The sequence below is a fragment of the Narcine bancroftii genome, chromosome 9 (assembly GCF_036971445.1).
Source record: "Narcine bancroftii isolate sNarBan1 chromosome 9, sNarBan1.hap1, whole genome shotgun sequence".
Lineage (NCBI taxonomy): Eukaryota > Metazoa > Chordata > Chondrichthyes > Torpediniformes > Narcinidae > Narcine > Narcine bancroftii.
The window spans coordinates 15,725,824-15,744,739 of NC_091477.1; the positions used below are offsets into that span (position 1 = coordinate 15,725,824).

The 18,916-nt window shown below is 39.0% G+C and overlaps 1 protein-coding gene across 1 annotated transcript in view; it reads left to right on the plus strand.

Annotated features, from left to right (window-relative positions):
* Positions 1-18,916, plus strand: part of tenm2a (teneurin transmembrane protein 2a) — a 767,339-nt gene that overhangs the window by 649,827 nt on the left and 98,596 nt on the right. The window contains exons 10-11 of the mRNA XM_069898186.1: positions 6,339-6,440; positions 13,948-14,142. Coding sequence (XP_069754287.1) covers positions 6,339-6,440; positions 13,948-14,142 — 297 coding nt within the window. The remainder of the gene's footprint in view (positions 1-6,338; positions 6,441-13,947; positions 14,143-18,916) is intronic.

Consider the following 18,916-nt stretch of genomic DNA (forward strand, 5'->3'; position numbering starts at 1 on the left):
GAGTAATACTGTTGGAAAATACTGATGTTGTGCTGCAGAGTGACAACAAAGGCTTCCAGCCCTAGTAATGTGGTAAAATGTCCCAAGCCATTCTGTAACAGTCTAATCAAACAAAGCTTGAGACTGGGCCACAAAAGGAAATATTCGATCTGATAAGTAAAAGCTGAGTCAAAGGGTTACAATTTCAGTTTCCTTCAGGAGGAGAAAGAGAGTTAGAGAGGAGGAGAAATTCAGAGGGAATTATGAAACTCTTGGGCGAGCCTGCTGATGACATGGTCCCCATGGGGGAGTAATGAAAATCAGGTATATGCAAGAGGCTGGAATTGGAAGGCTGCGGAGATCCAAAAATGTAATTGATGAAACTGCAGTGACGAGGAGAGCAAGGTCATGATGAGAATTTTTAAATTAAAATACTTCTGGACCAGAATGAAAATAAAACACAATGCAGGCACTTCTAAAAGATGAAATTTGAAGAACATTAACCAATAAATTGCAAATTGAACTTTAAAATCTCTTGCGAATGATGATCATCAAATTAACAATCAGGAGCAAGTTTACAATTAACTGCTTTCACAGATAAAATATCACAATTTTGAGGAAGATCTGAATTATTTTCAGCTCCTTTAGATGAGGTAGTTTCTGGAAGCATTGTAATCCAAAGTGCATTTTGCCAAAGCTATGTTTCTGCAATTCATCCTTTCCTTAAAAATTAAACAGCTACTATTTGTTGTCACTTTAAAGAATTTAATGTTATCCCTTGTTGCACAGTGGGGGAATCAGTGGCAGGTTAATTATATTGGTGCTGTGCAATCTATCAGAGGTCAGTGTTCTTGGGAACCAGCAGTTTCATTGCAACTTGCCATGTTCACTCCAGGGAGTTCCATCTTGTAAAATGGAGGGCAGCAAAGAGGAACAGTAGATAGGAGCAGCGGGAAAGGAAGGTAAGCCTGAGGAAGGATCTATAAAGAATCTCTTGCATTTCTTTTCCCCCATGAGAAAAAAGGCCAGAAAAAACCCCAAAAGTATTTAATTTGCACACATTCACCTGATCAAATAGTGACCGCTTTAAAGAGCACGTGAAATAATGTCACATGAAGCCATAAAATGGTTCCAAAAGTATTTAATCTCTAAGTGCCTAGAGATTAACAAAGAGACAGGGCACCAGCCCGTGAAAAGAGGAGGTTGAGATGAATATAATAGCAATACTGTGTTAGACGTTCAAACTGCAGACACAAACCTTAGCTTAAAACTTGTTTGTGCAGTACACATATATCAAATAAATGAAAAGGTGTTCCACAGTCATTATAAAATCAAGATGTTCAAAGAAAAGATTGACATTAGTGTATAAGGAATTTATTTAATTTGTCTGAGTCTCATCAATGTCTCATAGTTCATAATTATTTCTGGTGTGTTTCTTCAAATAAAAATATCTGATTTAGTTATTGAATAAGGAAGCAAAGAAAACTTGATAATGTAGACCTATGAAATTAAAGTTGGGTGCAGGTTACCTGTAATTCTGGGAATATAACATTAAGACCAATTTAGTAAACACTTCTAGATGTGCAGCATTGTCAGATAAATGGAGAGCTATACTCGATTAACTAACCATACAAACACCACAAGGGTACACATTCCTGTTTGCCTGTTTTACCTCCATTGTGCAGTAAGTTTTCCAAACAAATTTGAAGCAATTTTTGCAAGGAGCTCTGGTCACCACACTACGGAAAGGAAGGGCGGTGTGCTGGAGATTGTCCAAAGGAGTTTCACCAGGATTTGCCCTGGATGAAAAGACAAGTTTTGAGAAGAAATTGAACAGGCTGATCTAGTTTTCCTGGGAGTGAAGGAGACTGGGCATAGCCTGATAAGAGTCACAGACTCTTCAAGGACATGGTAGTAAAAGCAAGAGGGCACAGGTTTAAGGTGAAAGTTTGGATTTGAGAGGTATTTCTTCATGCAGAACGTGGCTGATATCTGTACCTCGCTGCCAGTGAGATGATAGAGGTACAATCAGGGCTTTTAGGAGATGGCCTTGAATCAACAAGGCATTGAAGGTAATAGGCCAAAGGCTGGCGAATGGGAGATGGGCAAAAGGTGGATATGTTGGGCCAAGGCCTGTTTTTATGCTGTACAACTTTTATGACTCAAAGCACTAGTTATATAGAACAATATTCAGTTCTAATTTTTTTAGTTGGCAGCACTCCATCAAGTCTCTTCAGGCCTCAGGTCCACAGATTGTGCCCAGTGTTTAAGAGCTCTCACAAAATATCTCTCCAATTCTTCACTGAAGGCAGTTCAGGAGATTTAGTCAGACTCTTCTTGGGCATGGCTGTGTTCGCTGTCTAACTGCTGAAGATTTCTGGACCTGACAGTGCTATCTTGTTGCGATGAGTTGTGAGTCTAATAGACTTGGGTCTTTTGGCTGCAAATGCCAACCTTCTGTGGAAGACAGATTAATGGAAGGGATGTGTCTGTGCCACGAAAATAAATCATGTCAGCACGGTAATTGGGCAAGGAGGAAAATATAAAGAGCAGACTACAGTACAAAACTTCTACAACAGGCATACAAGTCATCACACATCTATAGAGAGTAAAATGGTCTTAATAAGTAGTACCTGATGTTAAATAGGTAAATGTAAACTCGTAAGATCAATGCTAGGGTTTTTTTTGTGGCAGATGATTAGACTTTTGCTTAAAAATACGGAGTAATTTGCTTTTGAAACACTAACTTCTTTATTGCTTTTATACTAGTTTTACGACATCAGTGTAATTTAAATCAACTGAATTGGCTTAATTTTATGAGTGAATTCTTGGCTATGATACCACGATTGCTGTTTCATGTCATTCGTTATCCCAAATTGAACAAATGTCCTTATTTTTTTCTTCATTTACACATCAACATTTGTGAGATCTTGACAAAACGCAAATATGATATCACTATCTGTGGAATTGCAGCAGTTCCTGCATTTTACTGGTTAAAAGATCCAATCATTTCTTAGAATGAAGGAAATCAAGACCAGTTCTTTACAACCAGGAATGAGTGAAGGATGTGTCTTCATAAACACATCCTGACAACAAACTAAGTAAAGGAAAACTTTAACAACCTTTAGGTCAGCTCAATCAGGTCTTCTGCACCTGCAGACACTCCTGAATGTAGTGTTGTGCCAGAGCATTGTGACTGTAGTATATCGGTGTGGGTTTAGGCATTGTAGATTTGAAGCCTCAACCATACCCCAATCACAAAAACAAATTCTGCACACATTGAGCTCTCCTTTTGTTTATCACAAGCAAACAGGGGAAGAATAAATTCAGAGAAGCAGCAATTGTGTTGGGTAGGGATGCCCAATTTGAGATTCGATAATTGTGAATTATCCAAGGAACGTCACTGAGAGCAGTGGCAGTATTTGTTGGCATTGAACAATGAAACTAATAGCAACATCAGAAATGTGCAAATCATTGTTTCTCTCATTGATTTGATGTGCCTCTACATATAGCTAGATAGTTTTACAGATATTTCCATCACAATCACGGCAAGTTATTCAAGTTTGCATGAATCTAAGCTTCATATAAACTGGTCCAACAATAAAATGATCTAAGTGAATTTTTAATGGTCCACTGAGCTCTAATTATTGCTTAGCAAACCATCTGTCCTGAAAACAAATGATATTAATATAATTTCCTCATATAAATATTTGAAAATACAAGGGCTTTTAAATGTTTTTATTGTTAATTTTTGACGTGACAACTTATTGCAATTCAGAGGGAAGCCATTCAACCCATCAGGTCAGACGCAGAAAGATAGAAAAAAAAGGATGTTATAATTGCAGAGCTCACTCAATTTTCTTTCAGACAAACTGTGAGTGAGATTTTTTTCACTGCTGACTGAAAATTCTGGGTCATAATGTCCATCATGTAATGTATTTTCACTTTGCATTTTAAATGATTAGTTCCAGAGAAATTTTGCCAGCATAGAAAGGGAAGGTTTGAATTGCCATCCCAGGTCAGGCCATACTCATAGTTCCATCCAAGTCAGATCCCAATTTAGCACTATGTGGGAACTAGAATCACGAAGCTAAGGGAATTATTATTACCTTCTATCGCTGGACAAAGCTTACCTCGAAACTTGCTGAAGATCAGGAAATTTAAACCACCATCTTCTACCTTGGCCCTATCCAAAATTAAAGATCACCCCCCCCACCCCCTCAAATCCAACTGAACTTGGTGTTGTAAAATTTGGGTACACAGCCACAATCCTTCCATTTTCACTCATTTCACTTGAAAGGAGTCAGACACAGCAAGTGTTCTCTTCCACTTCTGCTTGAAATTGAAAATGCAGAAAGTTTGAGATGGTACACCATTCTCATAATCAGTCCAGTTTCAATGGAGAACCAAGTCATTTTATAGATAAGAAAGCTTAAAATATGGACAAATCATTATAACAGAATAGTTTCTACCCTTGTTACATAGTACTGATAAGCATTAAATTAGTCATCATTCTTGCAAACATAAAAATGCATTGTGGGTGGAACATAAATGATTGGAATTGGGGTTGCCAGTGGGAACTGTGTTTACAGACCAGGAGATTTTTACAGAAACCATGGACACCTCAAAAGTCTGCTGATGCTGTGATTGAGGTCAAAAAATTAATGTTGGAGGAACTCAGCCAATCTTGCAGTGTCCAGAGGAGGTAAATACATATTACTGACATTTTGGGCCTGACCCTTACCTCAAGGTATGAGAGCCTGGACACAGACTGGGCAATCACTTTGTTGAGCACCCATAATAGCATTGATTTCTCAGTGGCCACCTATTTCAATTTCCCTCCCCATTACCTTGCTGATATGTCTGTCCCTGGTCTCATACACTGCCAGACTGAGACAACCCACAAATTGGAGGAAAAGCACCTCCTCTTCCATCTGGGCAGCCTTCAACCAGATGGCATTAACATTGACTTCTTTGGTTTCTGTTAAAATCCACATCCCCACCCACCCCATTTCCTCTATTTTTCACTCTCTCTCTCTTTCCCCTTTTCCCTCTGTCTCCTTTCACGGAGCCAAAATCAATGATCACCTTTCCACTCATTATACCCAAATAAAACCTACAGTCTATTGAGCTGTACTCTCCCACTCTTCGCTCTTTCTTTCCCCAGCCTTTAATTCAGATGTTTGCTTCTTTCACTCATTCCTTGGAGAAAGGGCTCAAGCCCGAAACATCGTAAATATATCTTTACCTCGTATGGATGATGCGAGACCAGTTGGAGTCCTCCTGCATTTCTGTTTTTTGTTTACAGAAACCATGCTGTATTTTAAGTAGGAATGTATGATTCCTGTACATTTTGCAATATTTTTTCCAAGTCTGTTTCCTTAGATACTTCATCTTAAAATTTCAAAAACAGTGCCACAAAATTCCATATCAGAGAACTGGATCCAACTAAAAACATCTTTCTTTTCCACGTTCTTTGTTTAGCAGTACATCTGTGCAGATCCAGTTTCTTTGTACACTATCTTTGTTCTGTTCTGTGGAAATGTACTGTATGCCCAAATGTGCCCACACTTGAAAGAAGGGGGGAGAAAAGCAAGAAAATTAGAAACCTGGAAGCTTAGTTATGCAGTCAATTAGCATTTGAGCTCACACTTCTGGAATGTGTCTTCAGATTCAGCCACAATTCTGTGCTAATTGCTTAGTATCTGGCAGAGAATGGAAATGAATGTTTTAAAGATAAATTTTAAAAAGTGATCAATGACTATACCCAACGTGATGATTCAAGTACTGCTGAGATCATGGAAATATTATCTGTAGAAAGTAGCTGATTAAGACTGAATAATGTAAACTGTAAAATCAGTGAAATGTTCTGGACTTTGGCTTAATTATCGTGGAGCCACAGGGAGAAATATTGCATAATGTTTCCTTGGAGATTAGATCAGTTGGATGGCGTCCATGTAAGGCCACATTCTACATGGTCAGTCAAAGGAATGGATCTGATGAGCCAGGAAGCCTTATTATTATCCCAAGCTTTCTTATGTCCTTAACTTAACATTTTCAGTCAAATCCAACAATGTTGTAGGAAATGAAAATGTCACACTGGAGGATTGGTGAGTATTGTTTCTCGGCTTAGTTTGTTCAGGTGGACAAAAGGAATGTTAACTCTATTTCTGCTCCACACGAACCTGCCAAGCCTTGAAATTCATGCCAAAGTGGGAAAGCTGTTTCTTTCTTCAGCTTTATGTGAAAAAAAAATGTATCTGAACAAAAAGTGCTTTGAATTTTCAGTGGAATGATTCATTAATTGACAATTCACTGAAGGAGAAACTGTTTACTAACTGTGTTCATGATGTTATCAGATTCTGTGCAGGAATGCCCTCACAATTGTCATGGCAATGGAGAGTGTGTGTCTGGAATTTGTCACTGCTTCCCAGGATTCCATGGGCCTGACTGTGCAAAAGGTACCGTTTGAGTTCTTGGTAATAAATGAAGGTCATGTATATATATCAACTCTGCTGTTACATAATGGAATTTTTTTTAATGCACAGCAATATATCAACTCTGCTGTTACATAATGGAATTTTTTTTAATGCACAGCAATTTGATGATAGTAAAGGGAAACAATAATATAGAGATAATGTTAGAGATTACAACTACTAATTTTTAAGTTGCATTTTGTTTGTGGTAATTTGTCTTTGAAGTAGTGTGAAGCACCAGATAAAACTTTGTCTGACAGATCTAAAAGTCAAAGAAACATTTCACACTGAGTCTCACCAATAAAATCCCTATCAATTATATTGCTATGTTATTTGGAGAGACAAAATCCTCTTGGGATAGGGAAATTTAAGATTTGGAGAGCAAATATTCACCATGGAATAATTTTGTTTTTGATGCATTGATTGAGATTAATTTCACAATCATTCTGCACAATTATTGATTAATGAGGAGAACAAAGTATATTTGGATTTAGGAATATCCACCCATGCAAGGATTAATGTGTGTCAGTGGAAACTGTCACTGGAGCTACAGATTTTATGGAAACCATATCCCACCAGAAATGCTCAATTCCAGCATTTGTGTGTGTGTGTGTGGGTGGGGGGGGGTGGATCCATTCTTTCTTATTAGCAGACTTTAAAAACATTACAAAGACAGAGAATAAGAAATCACATCAGATCACAAGCGGAATTAATTCCTCCAATATCAGCATAGACAAATAATAATGCTGAGTTTCTCCAGCATTTTTGGGTAAACTAATATTACAAGCAATTGATCTGGTTGAATATTTCATGCAGTCAGCTTGGTCTGAATGCTTCAGCCATGATATTGTGATATTGCAGGAATGTTTTCTTCATTTCCCATTCTTTTCAGAGGTATCACTGAATACAGTCAGTGTGATGCTTTGCTTTTGTCAGTGTTTTGTGTTCAAGTTTGGAAGCATCAATATGTAATGAGCTTAGAAATCACATTCTTCAACAATAAAGCAGTCAAATAGCAATGTGCTGAAGATGCCAGAAATCTGAAATAAAAACAAGAGAATGTTGAAACACTTTGCAGGGCATGCAGCATCTGTGGAGGAAGGAACAGATTTCGGGTCGACAGCATTTCATCAAAAGGTCACGGGCTTGAAATGCTGTTGTTATTTATCTCTCTGAATATTGTCCGGTCTGCTGCATATTTCCACCATGCATTGGTTTTAATTCAGTTGCAAAACAATTAAATAATAAACAATCTCTTTGAAAATTATACTTAATATTTACTTGTTTTTGTAAAATACATCTCAGAATATTTATTTTCCAAACAGAATTTAAATCAGTTGTAGTGGCAAATTCACAGCAATCCCTGTTATGTCATTAGATACAATTCTGTTATCAAACAGTTTAGACAAGCTTGTCATTGAATTCCAAGTGCAATATTCCAATAAAAAGAAAAAGCACAATGCTGGAGAAACTGAGCAAGTGAAATAGTGTACTTTAGACAGCAAAGATAAACGGTGTCTGCAGACTTCCATGTTTTACACCATGTTCCAATAAACTACTTACACAATTGGTAGAATTTCACTGAACGGCATAGATTTTTCAGAAAATTCCATTAGGAATATTCACATAAAGATGTTTTGTCATGTATCTGCTGTAGACAACCAAATCATATCTGAACTTCCTTTAATTAAAAGGCAATTTCTGCTAGTTTTTTCTGACTGCGATGAACTTGTATCTCATTTCTATTTCAAAGTGAATTAAAGGGATGAAAAAGGACTGCAGGCTAGGTTGCTCACATTTTCTGGATGATTAATCTGAGGATATGGGCAATGGTTCACTTTTGGCTCCCTGTTGCTTCCTTACTCTCCCATGCAGGGTACAAAACACAACATTTGCAGCAAAATCTTTCCAAGAGATAGCAAGTTATTTTATATTGTGTACGCCAACTGAAACACCAGGCTTCAAATTATTAAGTTCATATTGTTTTTGTTTAGACTGAAATAATAAAATGAATTTGTCTGTGGGATAAGATATTTAACGATAGTTTTCTGTCCAATTTATAAAACTCTGATCCTCAAAATTATGTATTTAAATTGTCAAAATTGTGATGCTTGTACCCAACCCATACTAGAAAAGATAGTGTAAATTTTGGGCTATGAATGCTATTGTAAAGAACTACAATGAAACATGAAATTGACTAATTCTGTCCGAGTTTTCCGACCTTTGTTTAAGTGACAGAGAGGGCACCAAGTTGACCTCATTGCCCCAGATCAGGAAAAGGAATAAAGTTTCTCTCCAGTTCATGCTCCCTATTACTAACCAATGAATGCTGTTGCAAAATTTATGGACGTGGGGACTGGATCAGTCTTGAGTGCAATGTCCAATCCATCACCACTCCGTTCCATAGTGGTTTAACAACCACGGCCTTGCATTCCTCCTTGAGAGAGGAACTGGATGTCTGTTCTTTGCCTCTAACACCATGGTTTAGTAGGAGTCGTGGGCTTTAGGAGAAGAGGAGAGAAAGATGCAGAAATAGACACAGTGTAAGAAAACTGATAGCTTTGGGTCCTTCAATAGCCCATGATGTGGTACCTGGCAGCAACTTAATCTGGAAATGGCTGGGTGAAGATAGTTACTGAAATGATTGATTTTAAATCTCATGTCAAATTATTTGGCCATCCAAAATTAAAAATTCTTCAAATGAATGTTGTTTTGAAAGAGGGAGGTTCTCCTTTGCCAGGTTAAGCTGTTTCCAGGTACAGATGTATATAAAGCATCATCTTTTTGGATATTGGTTCTCATGCTGAGTTTGCTGTTTTATTTTTGTTGTGCATTCTTGTTTGTTGATGGCTTTCTACTCAAGGACGACGACATTTTTGTAAATTTAAGCACAAGGGTAGGTTTTCTTTTTATATTATTTGCCTCTATTATTTATGTCATATATTTCCCAAGTTAATCTCAACATTTTTGGCATACCCTTCACTGATACCCATCCTGGCCATTACTTCTTAAAGAGCACACGCTAATGATGCATCTTCACTCACTGCCCCTCTCCATCCTGCATGTGCAGTGCAATGGATCAATATCAGAGTCTCCTCAGTGGCATGATGGAAAGTTTCTTTAGGTGACTGAATATATACAAGCTATGAGGTGTCAAGTGGGCCAATGCATTGTCTTCATCTAATGCTGAAATATTTCAATGGCTAAGTATATCCTCAAGTTGAGGGTGCAATTCTAGGACCATTGGATATCAATATTTGAGACCTTAGCCAGAGGAGGGATTTGTCCTATTAGACAACACACCCATTGGAATTTTACCAGTACCATTTCATACACAACCTGTATTTGTAACTGTCTCTTAATAGTTTTCTATGGGTATTTGTGGAAAAAGGTGAGTGCTTTTACTCACTCTGCTACTCAACTATGCAGAGAGCACTGGCAGATGTAAAAACCAGAAAGCATTTGTACGGAAACACATATTTCATTGAAAAAAAAAAGTGGCATGAATGAAGTATCACTGCAGTTAAACTCACTTACAGGTGAATAAAATTAGTACCCTCATCAATCACAGATAGCCTTTGCAAAACAAAATGTTGAATGTCACTAAAAGTGGAATGAAACAGCTGTGATTTTGAAGCTGTTGATCACTTCAGCGTCACCTGTCACATTTATGACATGGATCAGTTTGGGTTTTTTTTAAAATCTGATTTCCACAACTAGATCAATTATAATTCACAGCAGCTTAATTACACATTGTTGAATTTGCTGCTTATTTCAGCGCAGCACTCCCGGAGGTTCATGAGGAGAATGATGGCACACACCTGGTAATAACCCTTCTTTCTGCCAGGGAAGCCTCTTTGAAAGTGCCTTTATCTCAAGTTGTTCCATGTTAAGTCAGGGATGCTTTGTGCTGCTTCTGATGTGAAGTCAGAAGCGCTCCATTTTGACACTATTCCTCTCCATAAAGCTACTTTTGAAGGCAACTTGATGTCTTGCAACCCTTATTGAAGTTCAATACCATCACCAGATCATGAGAAGCAAAGATGACTAGTTGAAATTGACTCACTAAATGTTAAATTTAATCCCAAAATATATTTCAAACAACAATCTAATTGGAACATATAAAATATAATTGATGTTCAAAGTAAACCAGTTGTTTTTAATAATACTTGTACCTAAAAATTGCCAATTGATGCTAGATTCGGTGATGTCATTTCTATGGAAACATATTTTTGAATATTTCACAATATATCATGAAATATAAATGCAAAGTGAGGCAGAGCCACTAGGGCTTCAGTCACAATACAGAAAATGAGTAAAATTTTCATGATTCCAGCATGTTTGAAAAGTTCCCTTTGAACATGAGGATTTGATTATTCTTCAATGTAAATGAACACTTACTTCAAATTGAACCATCACACAATAATTGCATCTTATTGCACCTTTGAATTTCAAATAGTGTCACTCTGAATGTGATCTTTTCCCTCAAGTTTGCTTGAAATTAGCATTGAACAGTTTGGAACTTTGGCAGCTGTCAGAGAAAGAATGGCTTTCATTCTCCTCTGATCTCCACCTGGACAAAATCTTAATCTTGATCCCAGAGGTGACAGAGCTTGGTTTTCACATGAAAATGTTGATTTTAATCTCCCACCACCACTCATAACTAAGCCCCACAACACTGCCATCCTTGAGAGTTTAAAACCATCAGTGTTCATAAAATAAAAGGAGGGCCCAGTCACCAAACATCAGTTTTATTACTTATGGACACTGCAAGATCTGCTGAGTTCCCCCAGCATTTCTATGTTTTTAATCGCAAAGTAATTTGCCCAATGTCATAATCACCAAGGGTGACAAAGGCCAACTTGTCATTTACAGGAATAATTAACATTGATTTATGGATATAGCGATAATTACATTTCCATTGATATAGCAAAAGGCAATTCACATTTGCAGGTGAGACCAACATAGACTAGGCAACCAATTTGCACAGCACTTGCACTCTTTCCATAATGGACATCCCAAGTTCCATACATTCACTTCCCTTCCAATTCCAACATCGTCTAGTCCTTCCAACTGTCTTGTCCATGACCAGGATGAGGCCCAATTGAAGCTAGAAGAACAGCATCTCTTATTCCTTCTGGGGTGTGTACAACCCAATGATAAGATAATTGATTTTTCCAATTTCAGATAAACATTGCCTCTTGTGTTCCACTTTTCTCTCTTTCCAATTCATCTCCAGTCTTCCAAATTTTGTTCCTTTAATCTCAACCCCTCCAGCCCCCATCACTCATTTTCATCATAGAAACTAGAAAATAGGTGTAGGAGAAGGCCATTTCGCTCTTCAAGCCTAAACCGCCATTCATTATGATCACAGTTGATCAGTACCCGGTTCCTGCCTTCTCTCCATACCCCCTAATCCCCTTGGTCACAAGGGCCAAATCTTCTGGTTCCATCCACTGACTAACCATACATTTCATCAACTGGTTCCTCTCTCCTTCACCTCTCCCCTAATAATTCCCATTATCAGCTTCCATACATCCTACACTGATAGTGTTCATATTTTTGCGTAGACCACTATCATGGAGATTCCAGAATCAACCCCTTGCCCAAACCCCCATCCTTTTGATTTTCCATGACTACCTCCCATCAACAGCATCACAATTTTAAACAGGAGTCAGTTTTGAGGGATTCATTTGTCTTCTGAGAATTAAAATCTCTCAAGTGTGAAGCTCATAAAGTTAGGGAAATTGTCACCTCGTTAAGTACTCTCACTCCAATTCATGTCACACTTAAAATCAACCTCCTTTTCCATCACACTTTACCACTCTTTCCTAAATTACTGAAAAATTTGACAATGATCCTAATTAAACTATAATCAGACATAATTGCTTTGAAATATTAAACTCAAGTGCCTTTCGCTGGTTTTTACAAATTTTGCAGTGAAATGTAAATGTATGGTTTATATTATTCCACGAAATGTAGTAAATACACTTCAGTATGATAAATCTGTTTGCAATAAGGCCATAAGGAGCAAAGCCAACATGAATTGGCTATGTAGCTCCTTGAAGCTGCTGTGCTGTTCAGCAGCTTCATGGCTTATCCATCCATTTCTCCATAGTGCATTTCCTTCACTGATTAGAAATGCATCCATCCTGAATTCCAAATATAAGTGCTTCCAAATTTTGAAAGCTTCTTGCAGTAGGGAATTCCAAAGACACTTACTCCCCTGAGAGAAGAGATTCTTCCCTTCTCAATTTTTTTTAAAACATACAGCACAGTAACAGGCTCTTTTGGCCCATAAGCCTGTGCCAGCCAATTATACCCAATTGACCTGCAACCCCACTACATTTTGAAGGGTGGGAGGAAACTACCCAGCTCCTTACAGACAGCGTGGGACTCGAAGCCCAGTCCTGATAGCTGGTGCTGTAACAACATTGCACTAACCGCTACACTAACCATGCCGCCTTAAATCGAGGATCCTCATATTAAGACCTTACCCTTCAGCTCAGATTTTTCGTGTCAGGAAACACCCTCTCAGCATTTACCTGTGATGCTATAAATAGCTCTCAAGCTCCTGATTTTTCACAAATGGATCTACCTCCACTTCAGATGAGCAAGTCTCCCAGCTCTATGGGGCAAAGATCTCTGGACATTTGCCACCCTCCTCAAGAATAAATTTCTGTTTCACTCTATCTTAAATGATTGGTTCCTGTAGTTAAATTATGTCCCCTCATTCAAGTATCTTAGACAGTCATCTGACCTGAAGAATTAGTCCAGAGAACCTTGACTGGACCATTTTTAATGCTGCTATGTGCTTCCTTAAGTTTCACTTTAAATCCTATTGTCACCCTAATCAATCTGCCATAGCCCCTCCAAGGCCATTTTGAGCTTTCTGAATTTAAGGGCCAACTCCATCACTCCCGATCGAGTTGGCCAAGTTATCATGTCTGCAGAGCAAGTTAGTTCTATGGCCAAATCTGAGATCTTGAAGTAAGTCATGCATAAGGATAGTATGGCAACCAGTGAGACCAAATGGATAATTACAACATAAAAATGTGTTGCTTCAGCACTTATAAAATGGAAAATCATTGACTGTAAATGAAGTACAAAGGGAAGCTTGTGTTTCCATAAGGAAATTATTATTGTGACCTTACAGGAGATTAAAATGAGCAATGTGGAGTAAATGTTTTTCAAATAATTGCTCCTCAGAATAGTTACAAACCATCTCCTAGAGTACAGGAACATAGTAAAGACATTTAAAATTCACTCAAAAAAGAATTTGTGTGCCAAGTGTCAAAATGAAACCTCCGTGGAGACACCGAAACCTTGCACCATCCTATTATTTTTCAATGTATAACTTCACAATATAATTATTGTATGGAAGAATATGTATTTTATTCCAAAACCATATAGATGCTACATATAAAAGCATTCAATTTGCTTTGTCTTTGTTGTCTGTCTGTTTCTTTTTCCGTTGTCTATGTCTCTCCAGTTGCTTGTCCTGTATTGTGCAGTGGGAATGGTCAATACACAAAGGGCAACTGCGTCTGCTACAGCGGCTGGAAGGGAGCCGAGTGTGATGTACCCATTGGGCAGTGCATCGATCCTACCTGCGGTGGCCGTGGGACTTGCACCGCTGGAACTTGCGTCTGTTCTGCAGGCTTCAGAGGCGAGAATTGCGAGGAAGGTAAAAAGTCAGCAAAAAACAAATGTAAATGCAGAGCCTCTTCCAATGCACTGAATTTGTGTTGCCGCAGAGATGTCAGAAATGCAGTTTCAGAAGTGTTAGTCTACTTAAGATTTCACTTGGTGCTTTAAATGAGGAAGAGCCATAAATCAGTGAGGAGGTCATGATATGCCTGAACTTCCAAATTCTCAGAGACACACAGGAGACAGCAGGCGCTGGAATCTGAAGCCACAAGCAATCTGTTGAAAAAAACTCTGCAGGTGAGCAGGATGAGTGAAGAAAATGAATGCTCAGTGTTGGGGCCAAACTCTTCAAGAGACTTGAAGAGTCTCCCACTGATCTGCTTGAATTGTCGGGGCCTTCAGCAAATTGCTTTTGGGTGCAGAATGTTCAGGCTTGTTATCGAATCCTTCCATGGATTCATTCTTTCTAATTCAGGAACCTCCTGCAATCGTCCACCTCCCACCTCCTGCTCATTTCCGATTTTTCATCATTTTATCATTTTTTTGTAACTTTGTTATTGTTCTTACCTCCTGATTCCGGAAATTTTCTATGAGAGTCCTCTGTTTTTATTTGAAATTTAAAATAAAGTGCAGGTGCAATAAATTTGAAATCATAACAGAAATACTTGTTAAGTCAGGCCTCATTCATAGACCGAGAATCAGAATTAACATTTCAAATCAGAGACCCTTCATCAGATTCTTCCCTGCCTGACCTGTTCAGTGTTTACAGCATTTTTTGCCTTTATTGGTTGCCTTCAGATGTCAAGACCTTAGCTCTGGATTCCCTTTCCAGACTTTACTCTTTGCCAATTCTTGAAGACATTCCTTAAAATCAAACCACCTGACCATGTTTTACACCCCCAGGTAGCTCTTAATTGGCCTCAGTTTTAAATGTTTACAGCTTCCACGATGTGAAGCTCCTTTGAGTATACAGCAAACACTGATTTTAAAGATAGACTGTTAGCACTCTAGGCCCATTAATGTGTTGGAAGCAGATTCACTTTAAATTCACGTTACCTGCCATTTTACTCATTCCTCATTCAATCGCACAATCTGTACTCATCAATGGGGTGGAATCTGGCATCATCGTAAGTAAGAGCAACCTGTATATCTTGAGGAGGAGATAGTTTAGCTGCAAGAAATCTTTTGAGAGTGGAACCTCTTCTGTAATATTTTCAAGAACAGTTACAACTGAAAGATAAACACGTTGCTCAGTAATGCTTAACCAGTCCGTGACTGTAAGTGCTTTATGATTCCTTTATAAGGGGCTAATATTCTGCTGTGTGAGCTTAGGATCAAGGCGCTGGCTGGAGTTTAAGTTTGAACATTACCTTGTCTTCAAGTGGTGAGAACTGCTGTGCGAAAATTCAGACAAAAAGTCCACAGACTGTACAACAGGCTCTAATTAGCTTAAATGTACACACCAGGTCTCCGTCCACTCCTGGCTCCGCATTTTCAACTGCTCCCAAAGGGGCCGGCTCGAGTCTTTATACAGGTTGGTGATTGACAGCAGGCAGGTGGGGCCAGCCTCCCAGGATGCCTACCTGCAGGTACAGTGGTTGGCCCCTGCAGTAGGCCGGTGTGTGTGAGGCCAGTGCAATGGTTGTATCACCGCACAAGTCATATATGAATTTGCTTCATCATCTAAATAATCTTGTGTTACCACTGATTCGTTGACTGTGGGAACCAAGATTAAAAAGTCCAGTCACAACTTCAGAACCTCATCTCACACATCTGTTAAGAGGCAAACATGACTTAGGGTATAGGAGATAAAAATAATCATGACCATGTTCAATAAAAAAGACAAATCTGATTGTAAAAGCAACTTGCAGAACATTCTCTTGCCTGTCCAATAGAAAGTTAATGCAAGGCTCCTCTTCAACTACCTCCAGTCAATGTCTCATTGTGAATTTAGTCCTTCTAGAGATACAGTGAATATAATGTTCATAGCTCAAAAACTTCAAAAGAAAACAATTTGGGCTTTTAAAGCTGAATGTAAGCCTTTGAATGTCAATCAAGAGGGATTATGCACTACCTTCACATGGAGCTGCCACCATTCGACATTGGCTGCAGTGTGACGTGCAAGCTGTGTTCTTAAGCAATAGGTCTACAACAGACCCAATCGCAGACTTGTGTCAAATGAAGCTGAGACATTGCCCTTCAGTCTCACTATTTCCCAGCACAATCCTGCACCACACCCCAAACAAAACCCCCCCTGGAGTTGCTGGATTGGAACCAGCTCAGTCTGTGGATCTCATCTGTACAATGCAATCGCTCAAACCTGGCACAACTCTGTAAGACACAGACTGCCTACAAGGGTCATCTGAAATCACATAAAGAGCAAGTTATCCTCAATCCACAACCAAAGAAAAGCATCTGCACACTTTCCAAATGTAGACATTCATCTTGAGGAGTCCAAGCTTTTTTTGCTATTGTGGCGGGTCTTGTGCCTACACTCAGCTGCTTTGCACAGCACACTGGTGGAAACAGCAAATCAAGGTCAGGCTGTGATTTTCAGGGTACACCTCTCAAGGTAATGATGACTAATAAAAAGACTCAGCACTACCAACCCTGTCGTGACGAGCCAGCTCCATGTGCTGCTTGGAATCACGACGTTTTCACTGTTGAGAAGTTCCACTGACGATCAACAATGACCTGAAAGGTGAGGGAGAGAAAGCCTTTCCCATTGATCTAAAGATCCAGATTATTAAAATAACTCACATGGGTGCATTGTTTTTGGCAATTACTAAATGATTTTGTGAGAAACCTGCAATTCTGGCAAAAATCACTCCCCAAATTTCAGTCATCCTTCAAATCAAGATACAGAAACTCATTCTGCACGGCAATGATTATTGGCCGACCTGCTGATGACGGCTGGCAGCAAACTGAGAAACATTCAGAAGGAAATGACTCTGTGGTGACAGATTCAATGTGGCTGAACAAACTCAAGAGAGCAGTCAGGCATGAGACCAGGATTGGCTCCATCATTTCACGTATCTTGGTTTAACAGCCATTGAAAACCTAAGGCCAATAATACCTTGTTCATCATAGAGTTCTTGGCCAGGTGTGGAGCTTCTTGGAACTGTGTAGGATTGAGCTCTTTGCTGAAGCATATCTTCTCTTGCTTTAAGGTCCCTGCCACACAGTGACAGACTATCACCAGTAGCATTACCACTTAGGCTCCAATTAGTATTTCAGTTGAAGTAAAAGAAAAACCTTTCTGGAGTTGCAGCAGAGACGGATTGAGTAGCAGACGGTTGGGAATCTGCCCAGTTAGATCTTCCATTGTCAACAGAATGTCCCTTTGAATGGTGGGAAAAGCTCTGAGAGCTGGCATCGACTTACTGGCCCAAGGGGCATCCTTCTGTGTCATGCAACAAAGGCATCACTCATTAAAGATGGAAATGAGAAGGAGTTTCTTCTGAAGGTTGTCAATTGTTGGAAAGGAATCATTCAATACAATCAAGACCAAGTTGGACAGAATTCAGAACTGAAGGATTACTGGGTGTTATGGGGAAAAGGCTTGATCCTGCCTGCTGGCTGTCCTTGCCTGTTCTGATGGCTGGATGTCTTTGAAGTGACTCTCTTTCTCATATGGTTGGGGGTGCCAGGCTCCACAAGTGGTGTCTCTTGATGGCAGTCAAAAGTTGATGAATTTAGTGTATTATTACATTTTTGATCTTGCAACAGAGAATATTTCAACATTGTACAAGCCCTTTGGCTCATGATGTTGTGCCAACCTATATAAACCTACTCAATAATGTAAACCTTCTCTATCTCACACCCATAACCGGTTACTTTCCTTGCAACCATGTGCCTGTCCAAGAGTCTTTTAAATGTCCCAATTGTACCAGCCTCCACCACCACCCCTTAACAATGCATTCCAGGCACCTACTATTCACTTGGCTAAAAATAACTTAACCCTGATGTCTCCTTTAAACTTTCTTCCCCTCGCTTTATTATAGATATCCTCTTGTATTTGCTACAGTTACCCTGGGGAAAAAGTGCTGACTGTCCATCCTGTCTATGCCTCTCATAATCTTATAGATCTCTATTCAGTCACTTCTCATCCTTCCTTGATCAAGAGAAAACCTTTAGCTCTGTTAACTTTTCCTCATAAGACAAGTGTATTATTGCATAGTAATAAAGGAATCTTGAATCTTCCATGGTGATGGTAACCAACAAACACCCATTTTGGACATGGATGACAATGGGTTACACATAACCCATTGTTATCTGTACTCAATAATGTACAGATGTACTGAAATTCTGACTTGCTGCAGTCACACAGGTGTGGAAGATATACCAATTTCCAAGGTAGAAATTACATTACCCCAATATAAAGGACAGAAAAAAAGATACCAAAGATTAATCAGAATCAGAATTTATTCATGAAATTTGGTGTCTGTAGCAGCATCATAGAGCAAATATTCGTGTTATGAACCATCTTACAACAATAATATAAAAATAATAGTGCCTGTAAAGTAAGGCAGTGTCTTTAGTTCATTGATTATTCAGGAATCTGATGGCAATGGGGAAGAAGCTGACCTTGTGCCGTTGAGTGCTCATCTTTAGGCTCCTGCACCTTTTTCCCAAATGGTGGCAGAGAGAAGAGGGTATGGCCTGGGTAGTGGGGATCTTTGAGGATAGAGGCTGCTTTTTTAAGACACCGTCTCATGTGGATGTCCTCAGCAGAGTGGACTCTGGTGCCTATGATGTTGCAGGCTGAGTGAACAACCCTCTGGAATTTTTCTTGTGAGTTGGCACCTTCA